General features: G+C 39.2%; 1 protein-coding gene across 1 annotated transcript in view; it reads left to right on the top strand.

Moving 5' to 3' along the window:
- Positions 1-18,669, top strand: part of mcama (melanoma cell adhesion molecule a) — a 51,320-nt gene extending 32,651 nt beyond the window's left edge. The window contains exons 5-16 of the mRNA XM_071505860.1: positions 34-121; positions 611-790; positions 2,469-2,596; positions 5,132-5,276; positions 5,598-5,713; positions 5,938-6,079; positions 6,933-7,063; positions 7,989-8,130; positions 9,606-9,641; positions 14,573-14,702; positions 15,891-16,008; positions 16,140-18,669. Of these exons, the coding sequence (XP_071361961.1) occupies positions 34-121; positions 611-790; positions 2,469-2,596; positions 5,132-5,276; positions 5,598-5,713; positions 5,938-6,079; positions 6,933-7,063; positions 7,989-8,130; positions 9,606-9,641; positions 14,573-14,702; positions 15,891-16,008; positions 16,140-16,142 (1,359 nt within the window). The 3' untranslated portion in view covers positions 16,143-18,669. The remainder of the gene's footprint in view (positions 1-33; positions 122-610; positions 791-2,468; positions 2,597-5,131; positions 5,277-5,597; positions 5,714-5,937; positions 6,080-6,932; positions 7,064-7,988; positions 8,131-9,605; positions 9,642-14,572; positions 14,703-15,890; positions 16,009-16,139) is intronic.
- Positions 18,670-18,749: the final 80 nt, after the last annotated feature.

Genomic DNA, 18,749 nt, shown 5'->3' with positions numbered 1-18,749 from the left:
GCTGAGGATTTGTCAATGTGACTCTCCGTTCAGGTTGCATCATGTGAGGCTCAGAACGGCTTCCCTAAACCCAACATCACCTGGTACAGAAACAGCGTGCCACTGATGACCTCACCAGGACGTAAGTGAAAACAGTAGATACACAACTGTGCCTGTCTGCCATGTAATAACCCATCTTTCCCCTGGTTTAATTAAAGGCCATGATTTTTCCCCGTTTGAATTCAGGTGTTCTCCACAGGGTGATGTTTAATACCTTTTGATGTACTTTGGGTTTAGTGCTAAGTAGTAAATGTTAGTTAGCCAACCTGCTAAGTTAAAATGGCAGTTGTGGTATATATTATCTGCTAAACATGTGTTTATTGTAAACATACTGATGTTAGCATTCAAGTGCTGCAGTGTCTAAGTAGAGCCTCTAGCATGGTTATAGAGTGTTAGTCTTGAACATAAGCATACTATGCGTGCTTTCCAGTCGTCTCTGGATCACATGATTACAGTTATGTGAAGGTCAAACACCTGCTCATGTCTTCTTATTTGTGACCGCTCATGTTAAAGCATCAGGATTGGCTGTGGTCCATCACTACATATCTATATTATCTTTTCCATGTTCCAGATGTGAATGTGTTGATCCTGGTGACCCGGGAGTCCAGTGGTTTCTACTCCGTCCAGAGCACACTGGAGTACAAGGTGGTAAAGGAGGACAAGGATGCCCATTTCTCCTGTGAAGTCAGCTTCTTCGTCCCGGGAGCCATCAGGACAGTCGAGTCCAACAACATCAACATCACCGTTCACTGTGAGTTAACACTGAGCCCGTCATGTAGATCTGACTGATGGAGTGATTTAAACCACCAATGTTTGATGTTTGTATCACATCTTTAGTTGACAACAATTGTCCCAGAATGTAGGCAAAATAATTCCTCCGAAGCGCTCCCATCTTTGGGAATTCCTACCTCAGTTTTGGTTCCACCTCTCAGGTTTTTAGTTACAAATCTATTTTGCTTTCTTTTCCTTTCTCTTTATTGTGTCTGTTTAAGAGACATAAAAGCTAAAGTTAAGACAAATTGATTTTTTGCCATTTTTTATTTTTACATAACATGTTTTGCACCAAAACAGCAACAAAACAGATTCAATCATATTCGCTCAAGCAACTTACGTATTGACAGTGAATCCTGAAGGAAGCCACTGAGGACAACATAATCTGAAAAATAAAGAAACATTTCTCCTTTGCCTTGAAATTAGATAAACAGACATTTGTCTCTAAATCTTCCTGCAGAGAAATGTAAATGAAACTGGTAAAATATTTATAAATACCTCTATAAACAGGAATGTTAAAAATATAATTCTGCTCACCTACAGGCTTAACTCTGTAGTTTGTATATTTCTATAGAATTACTATTTGATAGACACTTTAATCAAATTGGTAACATCATTGTAATATTTAAAACAATACTATACAAAATATAGTAAATGTCAATATAAAATAATTTATGTGACAATTGAATTTAATGCTGTTTTTTATCTTACCGCCATCTATTGTTTTATACTTGCTGTTACTGTGAATTTTTTTATTTTCTCTGGATCATTTCAACGTGTGTTGATTCGTGACTGTTGATGAAACACATTTGTTTTTCAGTGGACTGTAGCAGATGTTAATGCACTGGTCAAACCTGCAAGCTGTTATTGGAATATTCATAAGCCACAACAGGAACACTACAACCCACGCATCCATGAGAGTGCTAGTGATAACTTTTTAATGTCTATGTAAAACTTAAGAAAACACAGCGCTAGGTAGAGGTTCATGGTTATTTATTATATCCTTATTTATTCTGTCAATTTGCTGCCTTCCAACTGGATGCCAGTGCCCTGTTATGGGGGAAAATTGTCACTCCCTAGTTCCCCATGACTCATCTCCATCTCTCCAGCATTGTTTCGTTAAAATAAATTACTTTCCTTCTTCCTAACCTGTTATGTAAACAAGATATTGACATTTAAAGGGGAATTCCACCAATTTTACCAATTTATTAGTTGAGTGTAAAGTCTTTTAAAGCTCTGGATCAGCTTTCTAAAGTCAGACAAAAAGCATTTTTGGAGCTTGACCCATAATATGAACAAAATGTCAGATTATCTTTATTACTTGCATTTCTTCTTTAAATCTGCGTCTTCTGAGCTCTACAACTTCAAGGAGACACAAAGCTAAATCGCAGGAATACCTCTTTAAGCCTTGTAACAGTCAGTAATGACATATTAATTTAAATTCCCATCATCCACAAGCATTTAACAGCCACATTATTTCCTCTTTCCTCTGTTGGCCCATTGTTGTTTGAAACTGTTTTGTAGGGACGCTTTGGCAGACAGAGCCAAACACAGTCTGTCAGTGCTGTGGAAATGGCCTTGTTAAAGTGACTTTAGCAGCTTGCTCAATAAGCCTGCTTAATTTCATTTTGTGCGTGTGTGTGTGTGTGTGTGTTTAGACCCCACCACCATGGTGGAGCTGTGGAAGGAGTCGCCCCAGGGCTTGGTCAAAGAGGGGGATACTGTGGAGCTGCGTTGCCAGGGTGATGGCAACCCCCCGCTGCCCTTCATTTTCAGCAGAGAACAAGTAAGAATGGAGGGTCTTTTCTCACCCTAAAACTCCCCAAGAGAGAATGGGTGACACACAGGAGACATGTAGGGAATGTTTTTGATATGCAGAGCTCACAGGGCCCCATGTAGACATGAGTGTGCAAGGTCTGTGAAGGCCCTGTCAGCTCTGACCCTGCAGATCTAGGCTGGGGTCTGAGACCGGAGGCCACGCTGACAGGGCTCATGGGTAGGACTCATTCCCATGTCAGACACACATCCATTGTATGTGCGGACAATACAGAAACTCAGCTGACTGCCGTTTTAACTTTTCATAACTGGGCAGTCGTGGACATTTGGTTTGTGGTTGTTGTAACCGCGACTCGACACAAGTTAAAATTATACTACTTGTGGTGACAGACAATGAAGGAAAAAAATATTATTTTCTGAGATTTTTGTGTTATGATACAATATTTTACCCACTAACAAAATATATTGCTAAAATCTGGAGACACAATAATGAGCTAGACACTGCTTTAACCAGACAAACTGTCTGTCAAGACTGTAAATCTGTGAGGCTCATTACACACTAGAAAACACAATTGTTATATGGATGAAAAGGGAGAGACAGTTTTGCCGTTATAGGATCATTACTGCCTCTTTTTTGCGTCATAATCATTTTTAGTGGACTTGTAATTGTGCAAGCTGTCTTGACAGTGCTGACCCGTGGAGGAGGATGTGTGGCACCATCCACTTGTATATGTTCTGACAAAGTATAACAAAGTATGACATAGTATGCAGTTGTTGGAACAAATACATGTTTTGAACAAACTGTGTGAATTTATTTAACCCTTCATTATTTCTTTATTGCATTAAATGATATACAATCTTGAAAACAACACAGCAGGGGGAGTAAATGGCTGAGTAGTGAGAAAATAGAGGCTTGTAAGCTACTAGTTTAAGGACTAGTCCTGTGAGAACTAGTCACCAAGCTTCTTGAAACATATTTTGCAAAGATGATGAATCAATGAATTGAATTTTGTGGCATCACTTACCAGGCTTTTAGTGGGGTTAGTTTGACATGGGATTGTGTTATTACATAAATTCACAAGTATGTGAAGATTCTCGGTCAACCAGGTTGTGGTATTTGATTCTTGTGGGTGTGCAAATGTTCAGAGATTTGCTTTATTTGACCTTAGACACTGGCACTAGAGGGGGTGTGAAAGTAATAGAAGATTAAATGGTTGGTTTATCATTTTTAATGCCAAAATGTGGAAGTAAAATCATTAGTTGATCACTTATGCACTCACAAGTTTGTCTTATGAGACTGAGCGTGTTATTAGAAATGAATATGCTCTTGTTATTCGCTGAAGAGGCCCACTGTTCTCCTCATCCAGTTTCATGCTTAAAGGGGTCAAGGGTCTTTGTGTATCTTTAGGTTTCTTGTGTATCGTGGTTGTTCGCCATTGGTTGTAATCACTAGTATTAAAAAAAAACCAACCAATCTCGTTTCTTTGTTCTTTGTTCTATAAAAAGTTTAGGCTGACTCTGTATTGTTGGAACAAGGAATGATTTTGCTCACTAACTTTGTGTGAGTCCTGTCCACGTATTGAGCAGTAATAGTCTTTCATTAATCTTCAGGTCAGTCAGTTTCTGTGCTTTTTTTTCTGTGCCTGTGTCCAGTGTTGTAACAGAAAATCCACAATAGAAGCATCCTCCACTGCTATATTCCACCAACTACATTTTGAGACATTGTATATACAGTATCAGGCTATAGGAGATTATTACAGTTCATCTTGTGGAGATGATGTATGACTGTAGTCAGTTTATGACAATCCTGTAGCTGTCAAGATATTTCACTCTGGACCAAGTTGTTACTCACACTGTCAGTTGTTTATGACCCTAAGATATCTGAAATCTAATTTGTGGCTCAGTTTTGTCAAACATACTCACCATAGTTGTACAAACTCACAATATTACAGTGCACTGAACAAAAAAACAGGCATGTTGTGTACTTCATTTTTACTTTAAAGTAAGCAGTTTTAGATATTAGGCTTAAATATTTAGAATTTGCCTAAACACTGTCGGAGTCTGACCACTTGTGGTTCTTGCCCTAATGGATTCTGATGTAAATTGTAGCTGCACTTGCAGCTGCGTCCCCAGATCTCAGCTGTGTTACCATGATGGCCGAGATTAGGAATAGAAGTTCAAAAAACAAAGTTTTCCTGAAAGCGACATCATCTTCTGGGCATAAGTTTCAGATGTCATCAGCTCTTTACTTTTAAAGTTGAATGTGATGAAACCATGCATCATTTGGGAAAACTATGGTTTTAGGCTGGCAACCAAAGCAGGATTTTCACCCTGTTTGATCACTCTTTTGGAGGACTCCAAAGATTACATGATGCTCAAGTGGGTGGGTTTGATTCATCAGCTGTTTTCCACCCACAAACTCTTTCTCCACAAAACTGAAGGAACTCAATCACCTTTTCAATGTAATGCTAAAGTTATGCTAACATACCTCACTTTCCTATGATCACAGTATGGAGCCAGGTTACAAACAGAGTATTTGTTGCAGGAGCCGGATGTTGACCTGGAGAGCAGCAGTGATGTGTTGATCCTGTCACCAGTGTCGCGGAAAGACAGCGGCATCTACCAGTGTCGTCCTCTGGACACTGAAGTATACACCGAAGTCAAAGGAGAAATGCAGCTCACTGTCCACTGTGAGGACCAATCACATACAGAAAAACATACAAACACATACAAGTATAACATAACATAATATAAAGTATATCTGAAACAGGCTTAGAGACAGTAACAATAAAGGAAATAAAAAGTGTTATTTAGTAAGCTGTGTCAGTGGGCGAGCTGTTTCCCCCTGCTTCCAGCCTTCATGCAAAGCTGTGAAGCTTGAAGCTCCAGCTCCATATTTAATGTGCTGACATGATTTCATATTCATATTTTATATTGATCATCTCATATCTCTCTCAGAAATACGAACTATTAATTCCACCCAAACTCTTCTCTGTTTTTGTTGTCTTCAGATTTGGACCCAGCCGTGGTGGTACCTAAAGACTCAGAGGTCATGCTCAAAGGAGAGGATCTGACCGCAACCTGCAACGCTCTGTCCTCACTGAAAACATCCACCGTCTGGTACAAGGTACATACACATTAGACTTTAGTACAGAAAAGACTAGATCAGCTTTAAAATCTTGCAAGGAGACAACAGTAAACTTTTACAAAAAATGTTCAGACTAGCTGAAGGCTCATGAATAGTTGCATCAATTAGGTATAATGTCATTCATTTCAATAGAGCATAGAGCACAGTACAAAATACTTGGCAGTAATTCAGAATCAATTGTCTGTGTGTGTATGTGCATGTAGGATGGGAAGCAGGTGGGTAAGGGGAACACATTGCACCTGCAGGACGCCACCTATGAAACAACAGGAGAGTATATATGTGAGGTGACCGTTCCCTCCCTGCCCGCCCTGCACACCAGCGGCTCCGTTCACATCATCGTCCAAGGTCAGTCCTCCTCTGCACCAACTTCTCCTTACTTGTAATGCCAAGAGAAGCTTCCAAACAGTAAACGCCAAAATGAAAAAGCTGAATATTGTATCACGAAGGTATTTTTTATATCCATTTTTTGTGCATTTCTAGTTTGTTCACAAGAAAAAGAATGAAAATGACCGAACTTCATGGGAAAAAGCAAAAATTAAAAAACGTTTTTTTAGTTTTCTCTAGTTTGTGTTTTCTGGTTCTTATGTTTTTGTTGTGTGACTCATGGTCATGACTTTGGTCATGAATAGCCTCTCTAGTGATTATTTCTGATTTGAAACACCTGTGCAAGTGACTGTAAATGTCAGCCAGGTAACTGTTGGGCTTTTTTTTGAAGAAGGCAGTAGGCTGAAGAGTTGATCTTTAGAACTTGAAGTAAGAAAAGCATTTGAGTAATGAGAGCATGTTCTTTTCCTCCTCTTTTTCTTACATTAAAAACCCATCAGGAAAAAGGTGGATTGTGCCATTTCAAGCTGCCGGAGGGCTATTAATGTGTAACATCTGTGCAGGAAGTGTTGAGTTGCATTGACAGTGGCTCAGTATTTCTCTTTAAACTCATAGCAGCAGAGGGGTGAGCATGGCATGACCCTGCTGTTGTACTGGTGGAGTAAGGGCTGTGGAAATGTACCTGATCCTGAATCAGTCAAGTCAACAGGAAAACATGGAGGCAGTGTTTGTAGTAACAGAAAATTAAAACAGGGGCAGATCAGAAAACAGGATTCTTACTAAAATATGATGAACTATAAATCAAAACATAGTTTGAGAATTAATGGTATGCACATTAAATGGCGTGTGTGTGTCTGTGTGTGTGTGTGTATAGGTGGTCCCCAGCTGGTGGGAGTGGATCAGGAGGTGCAGATGGAGGAGGCAACAGGCAGGATGGTGAACCTGAGCTGTGAGGCTCAGGGCCATCCTCTGCCCAGCATCTCCTGGAACATCATTGGCAGCCAGGTATCTGGTCTAACTCACAGCACCAACTCACTTCACAAAAGGCCTTTACAGAGTAAAGCAGGAGATACATTGTGCAGTGTTCATGTACAGAAGATGCTAGTTTTGTTTGTAGTAATGCTAACAGTTGATATGTGAAGATGACAAAAGCAACATTTTGAATTAAAGTCCTGCCATCACTGCAGTTGTACACTCAACTGTTATTATTGTAGTTTAATTTCTTACATTTTATAGTGAAATTATTTTTTACAACAGTAAACTGTTGATATGATAATATTTTGTGTGATTATTGCTAAAGATTTTTGTAGTTTCATAGGCGTCTGGGTCATGTTTCTTGTGTAGCTTTATGCTTTGTATGATCTTTTGCACTGTAGTCAAATGAGATCACATCACATCATTTTATAAAGGTTTGAAATAAGTGAAACTAAAAGTCACAGAACTAGGCAGCAGTAGATCTGCAGGCAGACTCTGGCTGTGTAGGCAGACCGCTCAAGTTTTAGTGGTTCATGGTCTTTTTTTTTTCTATTCTGGTGGAAGTTTTTGTTGGAGCAGCTGGTCACAGCACTACACTGCAAGTGTGGTTTTGGTGATTTGCAGATGTGTCTTTTCACCTGCAGCCATCTGTTGAAACTGGACTGAATTCTGTTTTTTAAGTTATTAGATCATAAAATTAAAAATTAAAAAGTAAAACGCTTCACATACATGAGTGTTCAGTATTATATAGCAGCTCGAGACATCGGGCGTCTCCTCAGCCAACCAGAGATTATACTCTATGTAGTTTTTCTAGTTCAGATGACCAGCAGTATTTTGGAGCATGCTTTGTCTAATGAGCTTCATTTTGCCAGTAGCAGTTGATGCCCAGTGTTGTAGAGATAGAAATGTGCATGTTATCCCCATCAACAAAGTGCGTTTGTGTGTGTCTCTGCAGAACTGGCATGAGGTGGTGAGCAGGGCAAACGAGCACATGACCCACAGCGTGGTTTCAGTCAAGGTCACCTCAGACATCAGCGCTCAGTGCAACGCTTCCAATGACATGGGCACTGAGGTCAAGGCTTTCAGCATCAAAGCCAGTAAGAGCTTTTCTCTCACTGTCACTGCATGAGTGGATCATGATGTGCGTAAATTAGATGGAGAGGGAACCACGTTGAAATGAACCATTATTTTTTTAATTTTCCGAAATGGTATGTTTTCATGCAAGCTTGGCATTTAGAAAAGAAACCATCATCTATCTAATGTTTGCATTTAAACAGTGCTAGTTTGGAAAATCCCTACATTATGTGAAGGGGCCATACCAGTGTTTTTCAACTCAAGCTCTATTCAGACATGAAAGGACCAAAAGAACTACAATGCTCGCACGATATTTGGCACCTAGTACACAGGTTGAGGTTGACATCACTGTTGAGTTGGAAAATAATATGAAGGGAAAAAAAGAGTATTCTCATTTCCCTGATGACTGTCGTAAACACAAGGGATACAGACCTTAGCATCACACAGTAAACCCCCCAAATAAATTTGTAAATTCTGTCATTTATTAGATAGAAAATTCTACTGCTTATGTTATAATCTATGACATGATGCAATTTTACGTGTTTCATGTCTGACTAAGCAACCAAGACGGTTTTCAGTAAAAGTCAAGACACAATCTTATCTACGTATCTATAACCCTAAGGCTCTGCACATGTCTGAACTGAACGCCTTTAAATTAACGTAATGGCAGCAGCAGCACAAGGTTACATACACACAGAAAGAGATTAAATGCTTGTGTGGCTCGCCTTCCTAAGAGCTCTGTCATAAATTAATCACTTAATTATCATCTCTTATGGACAAAGACAGTTTGATCTGTAAAAAAAATAAACAGTAAATGCTTTGAATTAACCAATTTTAATTTTAATCATATCAGATCAGTCTATTAAAATTATTATCTCCCTTCATGTTGCAGGAAAAAGAGGTTAAAAAAGTCCAACCACACAGCAGCTCTCCCTCTATAATATTTTAATTTTCATCCAGCCATCCACTTAATGGAATTTTGAATATGCAGCAAAAGGTTTTTCATGCTGCATGTGAGCAAATAAAGTCCCAAATTAGTGGCTTGTAATTCTTTATGTGGGCACTATGAGGCTTTTATAAAAGCAAAACGATAAACTGTATTGTCTAATAAGTGACAAATATTGAAGAGAGAATTTATTAGGGAACTAAATGTGAAGCAGGTTGAACATGAAAGTTATTAATTAAGGCTTAAAATGCAAAATAAGTTTTAAAGGTTCTGATATTTATTAACATATTTTCTCCATGGGTGTAAGCCTATGATTCAGTAGGTATTATCATTGTCAACATACATCAAACTTGATGTCGTACCAAAGTTCATTAAAACCACGTCGCACAGTGTGGCCCACAATAAATGTAGAATCTCACTATCTGTAGGCACCATTACACATACAGTCACCATATGAGACGTGTGTATACGTGTGTGTGTGTGTATGTGTGTGTATTGGGGTAATGTTGGTGGACAGCTGCCCACTCTAAGTGTTGTTCTACTTGTTCACAGTTCCCAGAGTCACCACAACTGCTCCCTTCTCTCCTGGTAAGATTGTTGCCCTAACGTCTCTTCATGTTAAAAATCTTCCCTCTTTCAAGGTCTCGTCTGTCTCAGTGTTCCCACTTTAGACTGAGTTCTGTCTGTGACAATGAAGGGTTGGAGGACTGCATCCATTATTCATGATTTTCATGCAGAGACTCTGTAACAGGACTGTCTTTGGTTTGCTGGCAGATCTTTAGAATGGCCTGTGGGCATATTGAATATTCTGTTTGATAAAGAGTGAAAAATCATAACAGCAGCAAATTCAAGCTCACCAACAGTTATCATAAGACTTGGACTAGATGCTCTGCACTGGTGCAAACATTATTTGTATATCCGACTTTTTTTTAACAAACAAATCACGTTCGACACAAAACAATGACTCACGTTTACTGACTTTTCCAGACAGTCTAGTGTTTTATGGTGGATTTTTACATACCAGGAAAAATTGCAGTTAAGTATGGAGAGGGGCATTATTATGAGGCAATTTTCTGACGTTATCTGAGCCGTCACTTCATACCATTAAAATCTTCACTAGCCCATAGGGAATACAATGGGCACCCGTAAAAAAAAAAAACATAAAAAAACAGTGTGAAGTACATCTAGAGCAGAGTGGAAATAAATATTTGCTTGCTTCCCCAATTCTATTCACTGAGAATCTCTTTTAGGAGTCACAGTCAGTTTGACTGGACTAAGAACACTTCCACAGTCCCTCAGGGCAGAGGCTTTCTACACACACTTAACAAGAAGTGGAAGATCTACTTTAATAATAAATTACATCACTGTTTTATGACACTGAGAACCAGAAAATGAATGGCGCTGTCTAAGTCTGTTTCTCAGTTTTCATGCCTTCAGTGTATTCAAAAGGCTGATCTAGATAATTCAAAGCAGCAAACGCCAATAAAATCCAGGAAATGGTATCTCTTGTCAGTAAAGGCTAAAAATAATTTTGGCTCAAGCTGATCATAAATGATAAATGTATATGAGTGAATATATATAGTTTAATATAACTAAAGCAGCTACTAGAGCAGCATCATCCACTCTGCCAGAAAGTCAAGAATACATTAAAAGATGATAAAAGCTTAAAAGCAGAGTTAAAGCTTGACTCGGTCTTTGTGTCTTCTCTGTGAGGTTTCACTCCAACTGTACATTTAGTCTAGGCAGAGAGAGTCATGCGTTTTTAGGTCTGGGCAGAAAAAGCAATTACTTTTCTTTTATTACATGAAAGATCTGCAAGAAAAACAAATAAATCAGGCTATAAAGCACCTCTGTTACGTTTGGAGAAATCTTAGAACATCATCTTGTGGGGTTGTGGCCAGAAATCCATTTGTATCATTAAATTATATTTAAAAACAACAAGGCGGCTAGCTAACAGAGGCTAGCTTAATATGAAGCTAATATTATGCCTGATGTTACTCTATAGGCCTGTTTTTAATTTGGAGACATTTTGACATGTCACAGAGGAAAAAGCACAATTGTAAATAAGTGAACGATGGCAGAGTTAGGTTGCTGGCTCGCTGCCACACTGTCATCTCTCACGGGGACATTTCCCTACTGTTGTTTGTAACAGCGGTGCTTTTCCTACTGTGACCAGTCAAAATGTCTGCTGTAAAAAAAAGGCCCCTGAACACTGGGTTTAAATTGTTGCAGTATCAGTGGATGATGCATACGTACTATATATTACCCTCTCTATTTTGTGCCTGTGTTGTACTGTGGTTCAGAGGAGGGAACAGTAATATATCATATGTGCCGCCTCAAAGAGAAACATAATCTGGGGGTAAAAACAAGGTTGACATACTGTATTTCTTTTGTTCACCTCTCTGCTCATGGCTCTGTTTGAAAGTTCAAAACTCGGGGAGCCCCTGTAGCTCACCTTACTGAAGTGCCCCAGGTTTGATTCCAGGCCAGGCCCCTTGCTGCATGCTATAACCTTTCTCTCTCTCCCCTAACTTTCCCATCGCTCTCTCACTTCACCTATCACACCAAGGGCAAAAAATGCCCAAAGAAAATTGAAAACTAAATGTAAAACTAACTCCCAGCTGTACCAAACAGCTGAATTGTCTCTTAATTACTGCGTCAAAGCAAATCCACAGGCTTTTCAAAACAGTACTGCTCCAATTATGATCTTACCGATGAGAAGTTGACATAAATATAACAGATACAAATGACCACAATTTTCTGCTCTGTTGTTTTGTTTTCTATGTGTTTTTGATTTGTTGTTTTTTATCTTCTGCAAAATATTCACAACAACAAACAAACTCACATGGTTAGGAGGGTTAACCAGGGTTTACCAGGGAGGTTAACCTTAAGGGGTTAGACAGCAGGCCAAGTGGAGGCTGAGGGGGCTCTACATGCAGAGGCTGGAACAGTTGGGGAAACCTTTAATTTGTTTTGTTGAATTCAAGCAATGTGGTTGATGACTTCTAATTTTTTAATATTTCAACTCACTCTATAATCATCACCACCACAGACACACTCCTTTGCCATATGGAAACATTAACGCTAGTTTAACAGCAGCGAACCAGCACAACTGACCAGTAGCGCCCAGCATTTCGTTTGCATGTTGGTTAGAATGAAATCTCCTGTTTGCAGCATTAGTTTCTGCTGTGTTGGTTGTGGCAGTGTCGATGTGGGTCATGAATGCACTTAATATATTAAATATTGAATGAATGAATGAATGAATGAATTATTCAATTCATATTTTTTCAAACAAATGGTGAACAGATCTCTTCCTGTGTATTTGGAGAACCTTTGGACAGGATGCACAGGCTGAATTAGCAAAATAAAATCTCAAACAGGACTCTATGACTATGCAAAAGTTTTGGCACCCATTGACAAATGACATGTTTTGTTTATTTTTGAAGTCAAAACAAGCTGCAGCAAAGTAATATTAAAGCTGTTCTACTTTAAATGAACTTAAACTAATGAATGCATTAAAGAAATTGTGTCATGTGCAAAGGTTTGGGCACCCTACTAAGTCAGTACTTAGTAACCCCCCCTTTGCCAACTGTTAGGCATGGGGGTGGAAATATTCTGGCTTGGGGCCGTGTGGCAGCCGTTGGCACAGGAGACACTGCACGGATACAAGGAAGAATGGATTCCACTAAATATTAGCAAACTGTGAATGCAAATCTCCAGCATGGAGAGTTACTGAGTAGCAACTCTGTACTGTTTTAATCAGTAGTAGCTGCATAAAAGCTTTCAACCAGCACTGCCACTGAGTAGCAATAGAGTGGCGCTCTGTCCTGGGGGCGAGGAAGACAGTCAGTACATTTTTTCCACTTGATAAGTTACTAAGTAGACTAGCTACCAAAGTGAGCCTGTATTTCAACACCTCAACAAGCTTTGTAAAATAGTAACTGAAATGTTAAGTCAGCACTTTTGTCTAAATAATATATTAGCTTTTCATTTCCCATGTGTCTCATACGTTTACATATCCTTGGCAACTTGATAAATTGTGGTATTTAGGTTTCCAGGAAGGAGAACAGTTACACTTATCTTTAACAACAGTGATTTTAGACAAAAGAGTTTATTGGCTGTCAAAGTTTACTGCAGGCTGGCAGTTGTGAGACGAGAGCATGAGCTGGGTGGTTAGTGTCTCTGATGATGGACTCAACCCTCTTCAGGGTCAGGGTAGAGTTAGGGTAGATGTTCTGAAGGGGGCAGAGATCTGCACTATTGATTTTAGTGGTGGTCAGTCAGGTTACTCTAGCACACTCTGAAGCATCCAGTCACACATAGTGTATGTTAAAGTTGATGAAATAAAAAGACAGTGTTAAGATTTGAATAATTTTTTAATGTCCATTTGCTGCAGGGCTTGCATCTACTTCACTTCAGGAATCAACAAAACATGTAATAAGCAACTTTTTCATGAGTGACGAATGACAGAAAATATCATTAATTATTACAGGAATATATATAAAAATATTTGAGTGATGTTAGATGTTTGGTGAAAAAAGTGAATTAATTATGTTAAACTACGATGTAACTAAACTGTCCAGCTTCTCAGTCCTTATAAGAATATTACACAAGGCTTGAGATGATAAATTGAGTGAACTCACAGGAGAAGTTTTGAAAAATTGTTGCTTGTTAATATTTATGCCTCTAAAACAAACTTTACCATCAGAATAAAATGTTAAAATGAAGCCTTTTCACAATCTGGATTGATAATGAGATCTAAATAAGGTCAGTTATTAAGGCTCAAGGTCAGAGATGCTGAGAAAAATAAATCACACTTTACTGCAGCCCTGCTGCACCTTTATTACGCTGAAATATAACGCACATAATTTCACGCTTGGCTAATTATTTCTTATGCATGAGAAATGGACTTTGTTAAAGCTTTGTTAAGCTTCTTAAGAGACAATATAGTTGAAGTGGTGTAATTTGAAGGTGAGGAGTTGACCTTTTCCTTATTTTAAAAAGGGCACTTCAGCAATTTAGTATCATTATTGCCCAAAGTTGAGAGACGTGCCAGAGACTGACTAAAAAGATTGGGAAGTGTGTTGGTCAACTGTGGCTCCTACACATTTAAGCCCAGGCTGAGAGACACAGAAGCTATTATACAACTGTTGCAACTGTTTTCACAGACACAAGACGTGTGAAATTACTTTTCTGTGTAAAATTGGTGAAGTGCTCCCTTAAAAATACACAGAGTCCAGTGTTTTCCTTCATAACTTTGTCCGGAAGCAGTACAGTCAGACATTTTACTGAACTACAGTGAAAACTGTGAGAAGAGTCATGAACTCAGTAGTTTATTTGTCTGCTAAAAAGTCAAGGCTTTACCCACACTGCTGGTCACTGTTGTTTGTGGCTGCTACAATCAGCTCTAAACACCACTGCTGTCAAAGCAGCTCTATAATGAGTACTATTACTGGATGCAATGACACTAACATGTGCTTGTCTCGCTGTCTTTGTTTTGTCTGTGTGTGTTTGTGTAGCTGAGGGCAGTGGAGTGATCATTGTGGTGATCATACTGTGTCTGCTGCTGCTGGCCATCCTCGGCAGTGTCCTCTACTTCCTTCATAAGAAGGGAAAGATCCCCTGTGGGCGTTCAGGGAAGCAGGAGATGTGAGTACTGTCTCTCCTAAATCTGTCTATAACGTCTACTGAACTGCACAACAACACTTCAGTTTGGTCATATGCTGTATTTTTCATAGTGGCAACAAAGACCTTAAAAAGAGCAAATGCAGCAATGAATTGATCTTCTGAACAAGTGTCGTCTGTGTAGCCAAAGCCTGATATTCTCATATCTCATTCCTCTGCGCCATGGATTTGCATCCTGCCTGGTGTCAGACAGTTTGCTTCTCTCCTCCTCTCTGTGCTCACATGTACAGTATTTTAATACAGAAGAATTCCCAAAGCCGTTCTCATTCACAAGTTTTCCTGTTTCTGTTGTCAGACATCAGGACAATTTTGAAACAGTGACTGAAATGTCGCACATTAAGACCACGGCACGTGTTAACCAGCAGTCACTTACGAGCTGCTGCTCTGCACTGCTAAATGCCTGGTTTGACAGAATCTCCATACACGAGTGAAAGACAACGGCTGTGTGGTGATTTCAGCTAGATTTTCTTGTAAAATGATCACTTGGAAAATATTAGAAGCTCAATGACGCCGGCTGCCGTGCATTCATCATAGTTGCTAGATTTGTGGCAAAGTGCTTTTTTGAAAAGGAAAAAGGGTCTGAAAAATTGAGAAATGTTCATGCCAAACTATTTTGAAAGAGCAGCAACCAATAGGGAAACTTGATCACGTAAGTAACTCACTCACTCAAGTCAGTGGAGCCATAAACACATTAATGAGCCAAACTGTTGCACTGGATGCCATGTTTTTCATTAACAGCAACAGGCTTTTTTTATTTTAAATAAAAGCATATATTTGTGATGTGTTTTTAAAGATCTGAGTGTCACAGACACGCTGGGGAAGTTGGAAAGTATTGAGAGTTGAATATCACCAGCCTTATTCTTTAATGAAGTTGGTGACTCTGGGGCCACCCCCCTTAGCTGCACCCAAAACCTTAAAATCATTTCAGTGTACATGTCAGCTCCTCACAGGACGTTGATGCAGACATGGTGAAAACAAAATGACTTAAGAAAAGATTAAACACAGTGGTCCAATGTCAAACTTGAACTAATGTTAAAATAAAATAATAATAAGTCCCCCTGCAGTTGACTGAGAACCTCACGGTGGGTCGGCCTCAGTTCCTCAGAACCGAGCTGTGTAGAACTCAGTGCCAACTCTTGTTTCTGTCAACAGCACCAAAGAGAAGACCACCAAAGATGACATTGTTGTGGAGATGAAGACCACCACAAAGAATGAGGAAGCTGTCCTCCTAAAGGCCGTCAACGGAGACAAAAAGGGCCCAAACGACAAGGTAACTATTGTGGTGGATGAATAGGGTGTCATTATTTCACAATGTAAAAAAAAACAGGACTCAAAGAGTGGAAAGACTCGCTAGTGTCCCCTAGAGGCTGCCATACTCACTACCTCCTCTGTCTCCCTCAGTAAAGCCCCTGGCCGTTCAGCAGTGACGTTGTGCAGCAGGAGGCAGGACACATGAAGCCAGCAGTCAGTGTGTTGGAGCAGAGGAGGCAGAGGACGCTCCCACTGATCTGTGACCTGCAGGGTAACACCACCCCACAGTCCGGACATTCCCCATCATGCTTTGTTCTCAGCAGTATTCAGTAGATTTACACAGGAACACACAACCACATCCATGCCCACATTACACACACACACACACACACACACAAACACACAGGTATTTATGTACAGATGTGTATTTTCTTTCAGATGAATGTTTGCTTCCTTAAACATTCAGTTCCTCCATTTGTTTTGTACTATTTCCTCGAAATATGTTCAACTCTTGGCTGTCGTTCGCAGTGTGTGTCTGACGACGTCGCCTTCGCGTCGCCAGCTCTTGTTTTTGTTTTTTATGAAAGTGTATATATTATATATATTTTGTTATTTAAGATATTTTGGCACTCAGATTTTCATTTCGTGGTAGCGTCTGGGTCATGTGCATGTTGATCCGTGTTCATGGGTCCAGGTGAGTTTCAGGACGGGACATGACGTCAGAGACCAAACACTAGCTGCTCCTCTGTGGCAGCTCACAGTCACACTGAGGGAAGGCTTGTCAGTGTGTTTGCTTCAGTTCGACTTTCGATTGACACCAATATTTGTAGAAATTAATGTTGAAATTTGAGACATTTCCTCTAAAATCAGTGTCTTGTTTTGGTGGAAAATCTTCTGCTTAATAGTTAAATCATCAGGAGACACTAAAGCTTGAAAGGCAGGAAAACCACATCACTAATAAAATCTATAAAAGCTGTCAATCACACACTGGCTGCCTTCTTTTGCAAACTACTGTCAAGCCCTTGTACTGTTTGTAAATACATGTAGTGTACAGACCTGCTAGTGGTGGCCTTGGACTGTTACTGAGGTGAAAAGGTCAAAGGTTAGTGATCTGCTGTGCCTGTTTTGAGAATGCATCATACACTGAATTTGTTTTTTTGTTTCTTCGGTTTGCTCTGTGTGTTTTCTTGTGTTTCCACTGAGAGCTAGTTGGGCCTGAAGACGTGTTTCAGTGTTTGGCATGTTTAAGCCTTTTACTAGACATAACAATCAGCCCAGATTTTACAGTCATTCCTCTCTCTTCCTCTTCAGACAGCCCCTGGTTTTTGTTTGTAGTCTGAGAATCAACAGGCTGAAACTTGAAACTTGCTTGACTGAGATAATCCATCACAGTTAGAGTTAGAATATGATGCCATGTTGATGCAGTTTATATTGCAGATTGATTAGAAAGGTCTGCTCTGCATTACAATGAAACTGTCATGAATCACTGTGATCGATTACCGACCGCAAGAGCAAGTCTCAAGGTGATTTTTTTAAATAAATGAAACTAATGTAAAGCTGCGGCTGTGGAAGGAATACATTTAATGTCAATCAACAGCTCCTCCCAGTTGGTATTATCACGAAATTAGACTCAGAGAGCTAAGTGGGTGATCACAGAGAAATCACTGATGATCTTTGAAAATCCCAGAAGGTCATTAAAAACCACTTACTGCTGTTTTGAAGACATTTCCAGATTCCCAAGTACAAACATGCCTGAATTACAAAAAAAAATTAAGTTGCATTTTTCTGTGCTCCTTGTATTTTCATTCATACAATACACAATAATTTTTAAATATTTTTTTCTAATGTTCTTGTGTTTTTTTTTGTTTTTTTTTTAGGAGTCTTTAAACACCTTCATAACAGCAGTAAGTGTTTTAGAAAAGACATTCTGGGCTTTTAAAAGCTCGTCAGCGGTTTCTGTTTTATTAAAATGACTGTTTATTTCTGTGACTCAACAGTTATAATGGATGAGAGGCACAAACTGGTGCTGATCCACAGCATGTTGAGAAAAAAAGTTTGTCTCCATCATTTACAGTAAACTGGCCAAAACCTGCATTAACACTGGCGTGCTCCTTCAGGCCCGTGTTGTGAATATGATGTACTGATCGCTTACTGTTTAGGTTGTTGTGAACAGATTTTGACTTTTTGTTGCTGAGCACCACATTGCCCCGATGACTTGCAACATTAACAAAGTAGTGACATGTTTTTTGTTAATCTTATTTTCTTTGTTTTCTTCTTTTCCACTGAGTTGAAATGTACAAGTTGTAGAATTACCCAGGTTCAGGATGTCCTCAGGCAAGAAATGTCCTCCTGTGAAGTGTGATGCTGTCATTACGGTTTAGAAAAGCTGCACAAAGCCATAACACCAACCGTCTCCTGTGTGCAGGCTGATATCTCTGACAGTAAATCTGCACCTCGTCTTTTCAGTTTAACTTTAAATATGACATTCTTTGTTTATTGTTCGTGATTTTTCATCAGTGGGAAAAAGTTTGGAAGTAAACATTGCAGTTATGTTTCTTTTTCTAAATGTGTGTAAATTAAGTACTGTACATGTGATCCTTTGATGCTTGCGTTTTGTTTGTTTTTTTATATTTTTTGCAAGAAAATAATGCCAAATAAAAATGTTTCATTTAAAGAGAAACTGTTTTTTCTATCTTTTTTTTCAGAGCTGTGAGGGAGTAGTTAGAATATAATCACTGTTGGGCTTTTCTTATGAACCAG

The sequence above is a fragment of the Trachinotus anak genome, unplaced genomic scaffold, assembly GCF_046630095.1.
Source record: "Trachinotus anak isolate AG129_WGS33_773 ecotype Australia unplaced genomic scaffold, CSIRO_AGI_Tana_v1 ptg000020l, whole genome shotgun sequence".
In the NCBI taxonomy this organism is placed as follows: domain Eukaryota; kingdom Metazoa; phylum Chordata; class Actinopteri; order Carangiformes; family Carangidae; genus Trachinotus; species Trachinotus anak.
The sequence above is the reverse complement of the archived record's forward strand: the minus strand, read 5'-3'. Positions and strand labels throughout refer to the sequence as shown.